At 40.0% G+C, this 16,233-nt stretch overlaps 1 protein-coding gene across 2 annotated transcripts in view; it reads right to left on the bottom strand.

The window, feature by feature from the left end:
• The window catches only part of DDR2 (discoidin domain receptor tyrosine kinase 2), a 160,308-nt gene that overhangs the window by 28,712 nt on the left and 115,363 nt on the right, over positions 1-16,233 (bottom strand). For both annotated transcript variants that reach the window (XM_036858894.1, XM_036858885.1), the window contains exons 4-8: positions 8,402-8,504; positions 6,684-6,915; positions 6,223-6,370; positions 5,726-5,831; positions 1,507-1,690 (exon numbers count right to left, since the gene is read on the bottom strand). In XM_036858894.1, coding sequence (XP_036714789.1) covers positions 1,507-1,690; positions 5,726-5,831; positions 6,223-6,370; positions 6,684-6,915; positions 8,402-8,504 — 773 coding nt within the window. The remainder of the gene's footprint in view (positions 1-1,506; positions 1,691-5,725; positions 5,832-6,222; positions 6,371-6,683; positions 6,916-8,401; positions 8,505-16,233) is intronic.

Raw genomic sequence — 16,233 nt, 5'->3', positions numbered from 1 at the left:
GGGTAGGCTCTCCCGAAAGGCCCTACCCCAGAGAAAATGGAAATCAGGCCTTAAGTCCCCTCCTCCAGTTCTTCTCATGGTCTGCACTTAACTCTCCCCAGAGCACACCCAGTCTGGGCTTTTCCCAGGTCTTTCAGCTTCCATCCAAGTACTCAATGAAATTTACCTACTCACTCTTAACTACTCTGTAATAATTAACTGATAAAATAACTTCTGCTATTGCATTTAAGACATTAATTTTTTTTTATTGTTTTACTCTCCCTGAGGTAAAATACTTGCATTTTAATACAGACTTCTGGGTGATGGTGTTTCAGAAAAAAGAAACAAAAAACCTAATAATTTACATTTGAGGCCTTAGAAAAGACTTGGGTTAAAATGACCTCACCTCACCCTTGAATCTCACTCACTGGATAACCAACTCCTCTGACCGGGCAAAGAGTCACGGAGGTCCCACAGAGAAGACAAACTGAAACCCTGGGCCTGAGGTCTAGAATCCGGATGGTGGCCCAGCCAGGAGTCACAGCAATTCCTCCTGTCTGGCCCCAGGCCTTCTTCAAGTTTCTGTTTATAGTTAGGAAAATACTATTATATTTTCAGTGTCTTATTTATGTTCATCATATCTCCTCCTCCTTCTACCCAGGTGGCAGAGATATTTATAACCATAAATGGCTAGAGTAGGCAATAAAGGATATCATTTGTTCACTTGCAAACATTTATTGAGCCTGTATATATTAAGTGCCAGGCGCTTGGGTACAAAGATCAGAAAGCAGAGCCTGAGAAGAAGCTTGAGGTCTAGTAAGGGAACCAGACACATAGACAGATAAATGATAATAGATAGGAGACAAAGAACTCTGGGAACAGAACAGTATGGGATCTTCTGCCATGATTTCTTAGTGCTGTGGGCATGGAGGAAACACTCAGGGGTGGGAAGTGGTTCAAAATACAAAGCTCCTTCTTCTTCCATTGAGAATCAGAGCTGCAATGAGACACCCTTACTGATAAGAGCGTGTCCCCTCCCTGCAGAGTGCTGGGCAGGGCCATGGAATGACTTCCAAGGGCCCTCGTCACTACTGCCTTTGTGGGCCACTCCCTCCACAAAAAATATGTTAAAATTATATTTTACAACTGTTTTGTTAAAAAGGTAATAACTTTCGACGTTAAAGCTCATTTCTTTTACTCTGACAGTAAAAGAAGTTAAACCATTTCCATAGGCCTTACAAGTATCGTGGGTCCCAGACACTGTGCCCACTTTGCATAATGGATATGTCCACTCTGGTGTTGAGACAACAACAGCGAAATACATTGTGAAACAGTGACCTAATCTAACATCCTTATTTACAAATGAAGAAACAAGCCCAGAGAGATAAAGTGACTCAAGAAATGCATGCAGCTAGTTAGCAGCAGAATATGTACTTGAATGCCATTCTGCTGGCACCACCCTAGGGTTCTTTCCAGCATGCTTTTCCCTACACCATGATTTTGGCTTCTACGCCTAACTCCACTGACCTTCATAGTAGTAAAATTCCTGATGCGGTCAAACTCAAACATGATCTCGATGTAACCATTGGTGGCACTCTCATTTCTCCAGCCCACGTAGTCATAGCCTGGCCACACATGGTACTCATGGGTCTGGGTGAAATCATCCAGGCCAGACACCCCATCGGTCAACTGGCCCAGCCCTTCAGTCATGCTGCTCAAGCCAAAAGAGGAGAAGGAAAAGGGAGAGAGGAACCTGGAGTTAATTACATATTCATGGAAGAGCTTTTACCCAGTTTCTTCACCCCAGGTTTTGTAAGAGCTGATTATCTTGGAGGTTGAAGAATTATGAAAAATCCAATATATTTTGTAGTACTGACTCATTTATCCTGCATCAGTGGAGAACTAAGAATTTCATATAAATGAATTTTACAAAATATTTGATGCTTAACTCTATAATAGCAAAGCTTTTAAACACCTTTTTTTAAATCATTTTATATGAAAAGCTTTCTATGATCTATTATATCCTTACCTGCTCTTATATACTTAACATAACAAGTCTTTATATAATGATTCAATATTATCAAATGCATTTGACTAATTCATCCATTAATGAGTAAATGAATGAATGCACAGAGCAAATACTACAGCAGATGGTGGCACTTGCTCATCACTAAATAAATGGTCCCAGAGCTGGTTGGAAACTTTTCTGACTCTCCTTTGACTGCATGTTGTCATTGTTCAGTGAATCAAATCCAGGGAAGCCAGTCGTGCCTTCTTCTACCCCACATCTCCAACAACTTGCTTCGATATCGAACAAAAGGGGGAAAAAATAACTTCTAACAAATTTAAATACTGATTTATATTTAACTTTAATTACATTTGCAGAATACTAGACTCATAGAGTAAAATGTATGGACCAAATGAGAGTCTCAGGCACTGGATTTAGTTTTATTTTCTAGCTTGGCAGCCTTTTCACGTCCGAGTGTAAGGCTCTGTTTGAATGGCTGAGTTTGCCAGAAGCCTGACTGCTGGGTGGGATGGATGTGTATTGATGTTAATTTGACTACGTGAAGAACATAAAAAGACCCCCTTCCTTCTGTTTATGGAGGGACAGAACAAGAACCCATCGTGTGGAACTTCTCTCTCCTCAAGCTCTGGAAGATATGTCAAGAGTCTCCCAAATGAAGAGACTGGGATATTCACACTCAAGCAATAATCCATGTGACCCATGAGGTTATAGGCAGACCAATGTTATGTAAAATTTGTGAATTACCAAAAAAAAAAAAAAAAAAAGGATTAAGAGTGATTATGCCAGCCTTACAGATACATTTTTAAATATATTTGTTCATTGAAAAATGTTTGGCAAATTATAAAATTTGACTGGCCTTATCCACAGTGACCAGAGCCTGGATCTCCCTTCCAAGGTTTTGCCATCTTTTTCTTCTCTCTACAGATCAGAAGGCTAGGAGAACATAAGTTTACTTGCAATGAATATATTTCCCATTATCCCCAGAAAAATAAATCCCCATGAAAGTCTTCAGAAAAGCAGTACAAATTTAAAGGAATGCTTATTCAATTTCTCTTTCATCAAAATTTAATCAATAAGGAAAGAAACTTTCCCTGTTTACTTCATATACTTTAGAATTGTTAGAATTTCTATAACAGTATATATTCCTTTTAAATTTTTTTTAAATTTAAATAAGTAACTTTTGATACTATGACTATTTATTTCCTGAGAGCTTGAATTAGGTAACTCTGTATCTCATCACTTAGCCACCCCCCAGCTAGATAGCTCATGACCTCAATTATTAGGTGGAAGCTGACTGTGTCTAAATCTCTGTGATTATTTTGTTATTTTTCCTCTGGGGTTCATCCAGAGCCATATTTCCAGTTACCTGCCTTATTTCTCTATTTGAATGTCCTGTCAGTCCCTTGAACTTATATTCCAAACTGAATCCATCACCATCCCCTTCTAAACTAAGTCTTTCACCTAGGTTTCCCACTTCAGTCAATTATACTTCTCTTCCATATCCACTAAGAGTCCCTGGCACATGATAAGCATTCAAAATATGTTTGTTGAATGAATAAATGTCGTCTCCATTGTTTTACCTAGACTATTGTTTCATCTAACTCTTTTTCTCACATTACTGTCTTGCCCCCTGTATCCAATCAGACTACAAATGTTCCCTAAATGAGTATCTTTCTCATTCCCATTCCCACAGTCAGCATTATGGCCTGGGTCATTAATCCTTTTCATCTGACAGAATTTGGAATTAGAAAATATCCCCCTCATCTCCTCCCTTCCTATTCAAATCTAATCTTTGAATGCAGCTTGATTAATCTGTCTGAAGCACAGCTCCCATCATGCTCTTCCCCAGCTTTAAAAACCTTCAGTGACACATTGTGTTGATGATGTTCGTAAAGAAGAACTCCTCCTCCTCCCCTCTTCTTCCTGGCCCTGACATTCAAGTTCCTCCAAAATATGACAAAATCCGCCTTGCTATGCTTCTAATCTACTGCCTTGCTACGTAAATATGGCCCATGTTTAACTAAACTGCTGATCTTTCCCAGACATTCCCCTAAACTTTACAACCATGATTCTTTTGTCATCACGGTATTCCCTCTGCCTAAAATGCCATTTCAAGATTCTTTGCCTGTGAAAGTTCTACCCATCCTTTGGGGTCATTTCAGATTTCATCTATTCTATTACGTTTTAACTGGCCCTCCAATCAGATAATAACTTACATGTATATAGCACTTTATCTCTACAAAATGTTTTCCTTATATACTTTTTTTTAATCACTTCAGCCTCATAGCAAACAAATAATTTTAGGAGATGAATCCAGGTGTTTTCACTCCCAATGCTCTGTTTTCCTTCTATAGCTTCCTTGTTTCTTTGAATCCCAAAGCACTCATCGTGTATCTCTTACTCTTATGCTTGTATCATAGTAATTTATATCCCGGTTTAGTCCCCATTCCTAACTGTGAGCTTCTTAAAGGTAGAACCAATGACTTTATTATATTTGAATCCCTACCAAATTCCTTGCACATAGTAACAGTTGATTAGCAAAGACTTACTAAACTAAACTGAATTCAATTGATCTCTGATTTCCTCTGTGCCTTGAGTTGATGGCAGTTGGGTGTGGCTAAGTGAAATGATGCCAAGACAGATTATGTAAAAGGGGAAGAACAGTGACTAAGTAGATGGAAAGGAAGTGATTAGTAACAGAAGACCGGATGAGTCGGGCATGGAAGCTTCACACAAGGCATGGAAGCTGGAGGGCAGTAGTTTATTCTTCACACCTAAGACAATGGAAGTGCTGTAATTCCACACTCCTCTTCCTGAGACTCACTAATCTCTCTCTCAACCACCAGCAACCTCCATCATCTGGTGTGGACTTCACTATGGTCTAACCTCTCTGCCAGGCTCAATCTCTGCAGACAAAGATTAACCTAAGAGAGGAAAGTGTTGAAGTGGGGTAGAAGAAGAACGGCAAGACTTGGAGTGAATTGGGATAGGTGGGAACATCTCTCATCCAACCCTAAATTCATTCTGTATCTGAACATACTTCACCATGGCCCTCCCTTGGTTCATTTCAGGTATCCACTGGTCCTTCTGCTGTTCCAAGTTCTAGCTTCTGCTATAGTCGGGCCATTCTGGTCCTCATCCCTGATTCCCTTCCTCTGCTCTCTGCTACCTACCTCCTCTGCTCCAATTATCATCTCATCCTAGAATCTTTCCTTGTCTATTGTAATAGTCTTACATTACTATATCTTAATAGTCTTCTTTTCACAATTTCTAAAGCATTTACATTTCTGGGGTTCATTCTTTCTGAACTTCTTTATCTGTCCAGTTTATTATACTTGTAACTTCAAATCTTCTGTCCCTTTGTCTCCATAAGTAGGCTATTATTTGTGTCAGACCACACATCTTGTTTTGAGGGTCAAAAATTATGGCTACGGTACTTAGAGCCATACCACAAAGCTTAACCCTTACTTTGTGTAATTTGTTGTTTTCCTTCTGATTACTTTGTCTTCCCAAACTAGGCTCTTATTTCCTTCCAAATAAAGACTACATATTTTACTTCACCTAAATTTATCTCACAATGCCTAGTATAAGGGCTAAATAAACATTGGCTAGTTGACTGATTGAGTCCTTGATTATTGTTCCCAGGTCATGATGAAATATTATTCTCTTATGGTGGCCATTCCCCCACTCTGATGATTAAAGTTTCCCAGAATTTACCTGTACCCAACGGCCCCATCATAGACAGAATCGTTCAGATAAATGACGGAGCCTCCTGGTAGTACAAACTGCTGTCCAGCTGGAGCATTATAAGACACCAAGCCATCTGCCAAAGGAAACACAGATGTGTCAGTGCCTTTGGGAAGGAGATGCACCTGCTGCTCAGAACAACTATCCCAGGGAGCTACCTGAGGCTTCAAGACTGCAATCTTGAGCAATGTGTCCACCTAGGACTCAATCTGGGCACACAGGGAGTACTCCTCAGCAATAGTCAGCAAAGTGACTTGGAATGCAGTATGCCAGGTGTGGGGCACCAAGCCCTGGGTGGATGAATAATATTCCTTTCTTTACTCTAACCAAGAGGGGATCACTTCTTGGTGATTAGTAATTCCGGTGAAATTCTTGGTGAAAGTAATTCCTCTTTCTGATTTGATTGCCTTTATTTCCCAGGGGCTGGGGTTTTTAATAAGGTCTACACACTCTCTCTAGAGACCTACCTAGCCAGACACAGCCATAAAGCTCCACCCTCATGCACACATTCATGGAGTGATCAGTGACTGGGATAAAGCGGACAAATCTGGCCACAATGGGTGGCTCCAAGTCCTTTAGGAAAATGTCATAGGGGTTGCTATTTCCATCCAGCACCTGAGGAGAGATAAAAGAAAGAGTGAGAAGATGCTATGAAGTTATGTTGACTCTTCTTCATTCCCCAAGTCATTATCTCTTTGATGGAACCTCTCCTTTTAATTCAAGGAGCAGAATGCAACCACTCAGCAGCCTTGCTATCCCTATGTGTGCCCCCCACCCCACCCTCCTTCATCTTGGGTTACACATTTACAAGGGCATCCCAGGTCTGCAGACACACATACCTACATAGACAACCTGTGTACTTCCTCTTCTAGCCTAAGTCAAAATATGGTCCCAGACATCCCAGGGTCTGGATGTGTCTTCTTCTCACCTGTTTCCCATGCCTGTTCCGCCAAGAGATCCAGCGAGTGCCATCCCGACTGTAATTGATCTTGTACATGGGGGCAAACTCAATGCCATGGCCCCCTGCATGGCGCCCCTGGGTCCCCACCAGAGTGATAAAGTGCAGGGTGTGCAAGTCAATCTGCAGAAACTCCTTCAGGTCATCAGGTTCCACTGGAATCTCAGGACACCAGGCTCCGTCCCCTTCTTCTGAGTCCAGCCTTGATTGATGAGGGTTGGGGGTAGAGGAAGGAACCACGAAACCACAGAGTTATTTACCAGTCCCCAGCAAGCAGCTGCCCAGTGCTGAAGAGAGAGAGCAGGCTGGCAGTCTAGTCCAGATGGACTTTTTGGGCTCTCCCTACCAGTCTGACTGTCACCACAGTACCCACTTGTGGTCAGTTCCCTCTTCCTGGGGCACCATGAAACTCAGAAAGACAGTCACCACCAGGGAGCTAGAGGCCTTCAGATGACATGGAGCCTTTATTTCCCATCCTGATTTAGAGATCTCAAGGGAGGTCCCATGCAGTGAAACCCTTCTTACCCTCTATTCCCCACTGAGTTATTTTACCACCCTCACCCCCACCCCCCATTTTCAGTCTCAGCATAACAAGGCTAACCACTCCTTGCCTGGATATCAAGTTATAAGAGTGGGGAGGGAGGAATCATAAGATCTGTAGTGTGGGTTGTGTAATGTAGTGGAATTTTAACCAGCAGGGCGAGCATGGCAGCTCAGCAAAAAACCATGGAAACCTACGGTGAAAGTGAGGGGTAAGAGTATGTCAGGGAATAGTAAATAATCTGGTTTCATTTTACTACCTCCAGGCTGAGCTACCCACAAACAAAACTGTGAACTCGTTATAAGGCTTATTTTGGGACGCTCTTACCCCTTTCCCTCTTCCCTGGAATGTGCCTTCTCTCACAGACGGCACCTACTCATTGTTGCTCCCTTCCAACCCCACCAAACTTCACTCTAATCTTTCATACACTAAGACAGAAATCATGGAGAAGGTTTACAGGATTGCTTTTCCTATGGATGATTCCATTTTAACAGAAATCAATGCTTTACACCAAAAGAACTAGATTCCAAGAAGAAGGTTACTTCCTAAAAGCTGAATAGTTTTTGACAATAATTTTTGACAAGCAATAGTTCATTGCTTTAAAGGACCCCTGATATTAGACCACAAGAAACCCAACATACTTTGTTTATGGATGAGGGTGGCCCTTCTATGTGAGGTATCCTTGAGAGGAGGGAAGAATTTGTTGGATGCCTCAATGTCTATTTAAGGCCTCGATGCCTTGCACTGTGATTGATGTTTCACAGACACCCACTGAGAAGAGGACTATGTCTCCTAACTCTCAGTGACCTACCTAATCTGCACTTTTCCATATGTACCACTGTAGTCCACTTCCTGCAGTAGCTCATGGTGAGAACGTGAGATAAAGCAAGTGCACTGCATATCAATAAGCCGATCTGCTGTGGGTGGTGTGGCTCTAGGGCCCCTGTGGTTAGGGTGAGGTTGCTAGACCAGCACGTGCTGCCAGGCCCCAAATTCTCTGCATGAAAACATGCAGAGCAGGTCCACTTTGATGTCCTTCCCCCATTCCCACCAGCTCCCACCAAGTACCACGCTTCTTCCTTAGACCCTTGAGTCAGTAATTCTGTCCAACCCAGAGCTCAGGTTTTCTTGAGGCATCCATTCTCACCTTCCATATTTGGCAGCTGTGGACTCTGACCACTGACTAGAAGCTGTGATGTCCTCATCTGGAATGTGGCCTCCTGACATGCCCAGAGGATAGCGGCATATGGCTGAACCAAGAGAAACCAAAGAGAAAAGAGAGGAAATCCTTTTATTTTATTTTCAGAGACCCCCAGCTAGAAGGCAATTGATTATTAGACAGGAAAGAGGGACTAGGCCCCTCTATGACCCCAGTTTGACCACTATGACTCTCTCAGCCTTTTCTTCCTGGTCCTGCCTCCAAACTTATTAGTGTTCAATTTTCCAAGCATTGAACCTCAGCCAACTTTATCTTTTGGTCCAAACTCTGACAATACTGTTATGTGCTGATTTATTCTTTTATTTGGTAATAACTCTATGACCCATCCCCATTTCCTTATTAGCAGACATGCATTTCTAATCAGTTTCCCAACAGTGGTGAGTCGTCCTCATAATCACTAGGTACCTTTTATGATCCATAGCATTTTCTTTTCCTAGGTAGCTGATTTCATGAAACTATGGAGCAGAGCTAAAAAAAAAAAAAAAAAAAAAAACTCTCCTATAAAGGTACTGAACACACAGCTTTGGCCCCCATTGGTACCATGTTTTGGACTCTGGCTAAAAATAATAACCTCTGGAATTGGACTTCCTCCTCCATCCAAGATAGAGTAATAAAGACCAGATTTATTCTCCTGGGTGAAACAACCGGAAAACGGGAATAGTATATGAAAAATTGGATTTCAACATAATGAATATCAGACAACAAAGGGCAGCAATCCCTGAGAGACAGGAAACAAAGAAGATGAACCCCACAACTGCAAAAGCTTACTTCCATGAGAGAACGTCCAGCCTGTAGCACAGTGAGTGAAAACTCAGACAGAGGCTGGAGGATTCCCTGAGCTCAGAAGACAAAGGTAAGAGTCTGTAGAGGTCAAGGGGACTAGAGCTCTTAGGACATAGGATTGCCGATAAAATACAGGATCCTTGGCTAAATTTAAACTTCAGATAAACAATGAATAATTTTTTAGTACAGATATGTTCCATGCCAAAAAAAAAAACAAAAAAACAAACAAACCAGGCTTTAAGAGAAGCAGAGAAATAGAACCTATAATAAGAAAAATAAATAAATCAGTTGAAACTGATTCAGAATTAATATAGAAGTTAAATTAGAAAAGACGAACACCAAAATAGTTATAACTGTGTTGCATATGTTCAGAAATATAAGGGGAGCTATAGAGGATAGAGAAAAGAGGTAAATCAAATTTCTAGAGATAAAACTTGAATGTGTGAGATGAAATACACTGTATGGAATTAAAAGCAGATTACATATTGGAGGGAAAAAAATAGGAACATAAAGACAACTATAGAAACTATCCAAAATGAAACAATGAAAGAAAAGAGAATCAATCAATCAATAAACAAAAAGCAGAACATCAGTAAGATATGAAACAATTTAAAACATCTAGATATACATGTAAATGGATACCTTGAAAAAGAGGAGGGAGGAAGACAGAAAATTATTTGAATAAAAAATGGTGGAAAATTGTTTTAATTTGATGAAAATTATAAACCCAAGAAACTTAACAACCTGAAGCACAAGAAACATGAAGAAAACTACACTACAGTATATCATAATCCAATTGCTTACAGCAGACAATACAGAGAAAATTTTTAAAGCATCTAGAGGAAAAGGACACATTATGCAACGAGGACCAAAGATAAAGATGACAGCAAATTTCCCAAAATGGCAATTACATGGTAAATATATAAGGTGATTTTTAATGTTATTTATATCTCTTTAAGTGGTAACTGGCTATTTAAACAAAAATAATAACAACATATTGTGGTGTTTACAACATACACAAAAGTAAAATGCACGACAACAATAGCATAAAGGCTTAAAGGGAAAAATGGAAGTTATCTTGTTGAAAGGTTCTTATACTCTATGTGAAGTGGTATAATATCACTTGAAGATAGACTTTACTTAGTTAAAGATGTATACTGCAAACCCTAAAGCAAGCACTAAAGTAATATTTTTTAAAAGACTTATAGCTAATAAGTCAAGAAAAGATAAAACAGAATCATTAAATTTCAATTAATTGAAAAGAAGGCAGAAGAAAAGGAAACAAAGAGCACAGGACAAATAGAAAACAAATAGCAAGAATATAGATTTTAAGTTAATCATATAAAAACTCCCATTAAATATAAATGGTCTATATACCCTAATTAGAAAGTAGAGATTTTCAGATTGGACTTTTTTAAAAAAGCAAGTTTAAACTACATATGGTCTATGAGAAACACACTTTAAATATAAAAACACAGATAAGTCACAAGAAAATATGGAAAAAATATACCATGAAAACTTAATCAAATGAAAGGTGAAGTGATTATATTAATACCAGACACAAAAAATTTCAAGACAAGGAATAAAGATGGTATTTCACAGTGATAAAGGGGCTTGTTCATCAAGAATACATGACAGTCCTAAATACTTATGCATCTAATAACAGAGTTTCACAATAAATGAAGCAAAAAAAAAAAATTACAAAATAATGGACAAATCCACAATTGTAGTTGGAGATTTCAATTATTCCTCAACTAACTTCTTTCCAAAGAAGACATATAGAAGGCCAATAGGTACATGAAAAGAGCTTAACATCACTAATCATCAAGGAAATGCATATCAAAACCACAGCAAGATAGCACACATCTGTTAGAACGGCTATTATCAAAAAGATCAGAAATTACAAGTATTGGCAAGGATGTGTAGAAAAGGGAATGCTTGTGCACTGTTGGTGGAAATGTAAGTTGGTTCAGCCACCATGGAAAACGATATGGAGGTTCCTCAAAAAATTAAAAATAGAATTACCATGTAATCTAGCAATTCCACTTCTGGGTATTTATCTGAAGAAAATGAAAACACTACTCAAAATGATATATGCACCCCCATGTTTACTGCAGCATTATTTACAATAGCTAAGTTACGGAACAACCTAAGTGTCCATTGATGGATGAACGGATAAAGAAGATGTGCTATATATACACATACATACCATACATATGGTTTATTTAACCATAAAAAAGAATGAAATCTTGCCATTTGTGACAACGTGGATGGATCTTGAGGGCATTATGCTAAGTGAAATAAGTCAGACAGAGAAAGACAAATATCATATGATTTCACTTATATGTGGAATCTAAAAAACAAACAACCAAAAAAAAAAAAGCTCATATATACAGAGAACAGATTGGTTGAGCCAAATGGGTATAGGGGATCAAAAGGGACAAACTTCCAGTTACAAAATAAATAAGTCACAGGGATGCAATGTACAGCATGGGACTTAATAATCTGTATTGCATATTTGAAAGTTACAAAGAGAGTAGATTTTAAAAGTTCTCATCACAAGAAAAAATTATTTTTGTAACTATGTATGGTGATAGATGTTAACTTAGGCTTATTATGGTGACCATTTCTCAGTATATACAAATACAGGATCAATATGTTGTATACCTGAAACTAGTACACTGTTATACATCAATTATAACTCAATTTTAAAAATTATATTGGAATTTCCAGATAAAGCAATAAGTCAAGGGAAAAAAATAGTAAAAGGCACCCATATCGGAAAGGAAGACATAAAACTGCCTTTAATTGCAGATAACAGGATCAGTTATGTAAGAAATCAGATGAAATCTACAATAAAGCTGCTACTAGAACTAAAAAATGAGTTTGATAAGGTTTCAGGACATAAGATCAATATACAACAATCAGCTGTGTTTCTATAAACTAGCGGTGAACAATTACAAGTTACAGTAGCACCAAAAATTACAAAATACTTAAGGATAAACATGATAAAAGATGTGAAAGACCTGTACACTAAAAACTACCCAACACTGCCAAAAGATATTAAAGATCTAAATAAGTGGAGATAATATACTACAATGTTCATGGGTCAAAAGAATCAATACTATTAAGATGTCCATTCTACCCAATCAAAGTCTCAGCAGGCATTTTTGTATAAACGAACAAATTGATTCTAAAAATCATATGGAAGCTCAAAGATCCCACAATAGTCAAAACAACTTTGAAAAAGAAGATCAAAGAGGAAGAACTAACATCAGATTTTAAAACATTATAAAACTACAGAAATCAAGACAGTGGGATGTTGGTATAGATAAACAAACATACCAAAGAAACAGGAGAAAGTCCAGAAGTAGACCCATATATCTATACACTGATTCTGTCCTGCAGCCACTCACTCCTAGGCATTTGTCCAAAAGAAATAAAAGTGTTAAGTCCATACAAAGACTTAAGAGTGTCCTTAACAGCTTTATTTGTAACAGACAACGCAAATTGGGAAACAATCATATGTCATCAACAGGTAAATGGATAAACAAATTGCGATATCCATGCAGTGAAATACTACTCAGCAGGGCTGGGATTAGAACGAAGCAAGTGAGGTGTTTAGGGTGCAAAATATAAGGAGGTGCCCACTCCCGGGGTCATGGAAGTCCCAGTTCTGCCTTTGCAGGATCTTGAGGGTGAGCAGCTGCTTGCACTTTGCACCCTAGGCACCTCCCTTGCCTCACCTTAGTCCCATCTCTGCTACTCAGTAATAAAAAAGAATACTCTATTGATACATGCTACAACACAGATAAATTTCAAAATAATTGTGCTGAGGGAAAGAAGAGTACGAACCAGGCAAAAAGAGTATATACCGTATGCTTCCATTTATATTGTATATTATACAATTCTAGAAAATGAAAACAAGTCAATCTACAGTGACAGAAAGCAGATCAGTGGTTACCTAGGGAAGGAAGGAGTGGGCAGAAGGAATTACAAGGGGACACAAAGAAACTTTTGACAGTGATGGATATGGTCATAATCTTGATAATGGTGATGATTTCACAGGTTTATACATATGTCAAAACAGATCAAATTGTGCATTTTTAATGTGTGTAGTTTATTGTATGTCAATTATATGTCAGTGAAGCTGTTTTTCAAAAAGTAACCTCTGGGGTGGGATAATATATTGAGATTTTTATTTGTATATTTTCACGCCCCTTTCCAAAGCAGGTAGCCAAGGCCTTCTTGTTCCTTCGCCCCATGGGAGATTTATGTTTACTGGGCAGAAATAAGAAACTGCTTGAAGACTAATGGCTTCCTGGAAAGCCTGCCCTCATTAAGGGACCATAGGATGAAGTAGAGGTGGCAGGAATATGGGTGAGGTTTCCCTAGGCTAGAAGGAGACAAAGGTAGGCAACTTACAGGGCTAACAGGAACCAAGCTCCCTTCCTAGAAGTTCCCTGGAGAGGTAGCAAAACATCAAAGGGAAAATGGTTTCATGTGAGCATCGTGCCCAAGCTTGGCACAGAAACAGCCAAATTGCTGTCCCTGAAGAACATGGAGGGCTTGGAGAATAAGGATATCCACTATAATCATGACAAGCTGAAGGCAAGAAGCCCTTCTGTCCGTATCACACCTAGAAAAGCTCCTGGATTCTTGTCCAACCGTAGGAAAGGGAAGGATGACTCGAGTCAAGGACCAGCTGACACTTTAAGAAACAGTATGATTAAGCAAAACCATATAAAGGCAGCTTTGACAAGAAACATGGCCATATACCCAACTGAAACTCTTCTATGTTACGGTCCACTGCATTTTCCAAGTCAGTTTTGAAAGTATCATTTTGCCTATTCTTGTCAAATGTATAATTTCTCCATCAGAGGTGATTGGTTCTGCAGATAATCATTATGCTTGAATCTGGGAGGTTCAGGAATGAAGCATCAGATTCTCAAAATCTGAAGTCTCTGGAATACGAAATTGAAGGGAGGAGTAAGGATGAGGAAATACTAATACAGGATCCCAATGAGGCCAAAATTACCAATGAGTGAGGTCAATGTACGCTTCAAAGTCACACACAGGGCACTGTCCTCTCTTCTGCTTCATCCCATCAGGCAGCAAAGGCCACGCCCTGACTAAAGGTCTGCTCTGGTCCCCTCCTCAAAGTTTTTCCTACATGTTGTTGCATGTGCTAAGTGTTTTAGCCCTTAGCATCAGTGACTTAATGGGCAAGGAGAGGCTTCTGGAGGCCTTTAACCCACATGCTACACGCCCCAGTCCAGTTTACCAGAGCACCTGCATTGGCATTTAGGACACAAGCCCAGCTACTGATAAAGTAGAACTTTGCTTTCCCTTTGCCACTGTCCCCTGTGTGTATATTTCCCTCAGGGACATCCTGGCGAGGGGGCCTCGCTCGCCACGGCAGACATTCCTGGCTCTTTTGGCTATCAGCCATGTCATAGAGTCCCCAATTGCCATCTTGACCCCTAAAATACAATTCTTCACAATTTGAAAAGTGCTGTCCAACTGCCTACCTCTTTTTTTAAAATTTTGCAGCACAGGAAATATAGCCAATATTTATAACGACTTTTTTTTTTTAATAAATTTATTTATTTTTGGCTGCATTGGGTCTTCGTTGCTATGCGCGAGCTTTCTCTAGTTGCGGTGAGTGGGGGCTACTCTTCATTGTGGTGCGCGGGCTTCTCAGTTGCGGTGGCTTCTCTTGTTGTGGAGCACGGGCTCTAGACGCGCGGGCTGCAGTAGTTGTGGCACGAGGGCTTAGTTGCTCCGCGGCATGTGGGATCTTCCCAGACCAGGGCTCGAACCCGTGTCCCCTGCATTGTAGGCGGATTCCTAACCACTGCTCCACCAGGGAAGCCCGCCTACCTGTTTTTTACCCTCCCAGTAACCCGATGTGGTAGGGAGGGCACGTACTATTATTTTCAAATTGTATATGAGGAAACCAGCTGAAGTCCCATGGCTATTAAGCGATAGGGGTTTGACTTAGATCACATCTCTGAGTCCTAACCCAAAGTTTGTCCCAGTGCACCAGACTGCCCCGCTCTGGTTTAGCCAAAAGAATGACTGGAGGAAAGCTGTCTCTCCCAAGATGGCAGGATGCTGATGGCAGCTCAGCAGATCAGTAAGCGAGCTGCTCTCTGGTACCCTCCGTCCCTTCTGAAACCAAAGTTCGTTCCCGAATCCAGTCCAATCTCAACATCACCCACAGCATGATAATCTACTTGTTTGCTTGTTGCTTACCAAATCCATGGTTTTAAAAATATCCTATTGTTATTCATTCATTCACCCAATGATTGGGGGGGGGATTTTTATGGGGTTACAAGAGCAAACAAAGCAAAGTGCCTTTCGTCACAGAGTTTACATTCTAGGGTGGGAGAGAAGACAATAAGCATGTAAAAATTTAATAGGGGAGGAGATGGTAAATGCTGTGAAGAAAATAAAGTACAGAAAGGAAATAGGTTCTCTTTTAACTAAAGAGATCAGGAAGACCTCTGAGATAAGCTGACTGAGCAGAGAGCTCAGTGAAGGAAGACAGCAAGCCAGGTGACTCCAGAGGGGAACATGCTTCGTGTAAAGGGCACAGGAAATTCAAGGAAAGAGCGTTCTTGGCTGTTGGAGGTACAGCAAGGTCAGTGTACCTGCAGTGGAAAGACTAGCCTAAGTTATTATCTAGCACCCTCCTTTTGCAGGCTAATGAACTCATACTCAACTAAAGCAAGCATTTCTGAGGGAGGATAGTACCACTTCCAATAAATTTCTCCTTCCTCTGATTTGTGACATTTTCAACATCTCTGTTATAGCAGTAGGTACAGACTCCTATGTAATATAATTATTTCTGTGAGTCCTATCTCCCCTACAGATGGCAAACTTTTGGAGGGAAAAATAAAAGGACTGTATCTTGTTTGTTTTTATTTCTTTTGTTTCTCAGTGCACATCTGGGGAGAGAATAGGTGCTTAAA

This window comes from Balaenoptera musculus, chromosome 1 (genome assembly GCF_009873245.2).
Source record: "Balaenoptera musculus isolate JJ_BM4_2016_0621 chromosome 1, mBalMus1.pri.v3, whole genome shotgun sequence".
Classification (NCBI taxonomy): Eukaryota; Metazoa; Chordata; class Mammalia; order Artiodactyla; family Balaenopteridae; genus Balaenoptera; species Balaenoptera musculus.
Note: the sequence above shows the minus strand (reverse complement) of the source record. Positions and strands in the feature narration are given on the sequence as shown.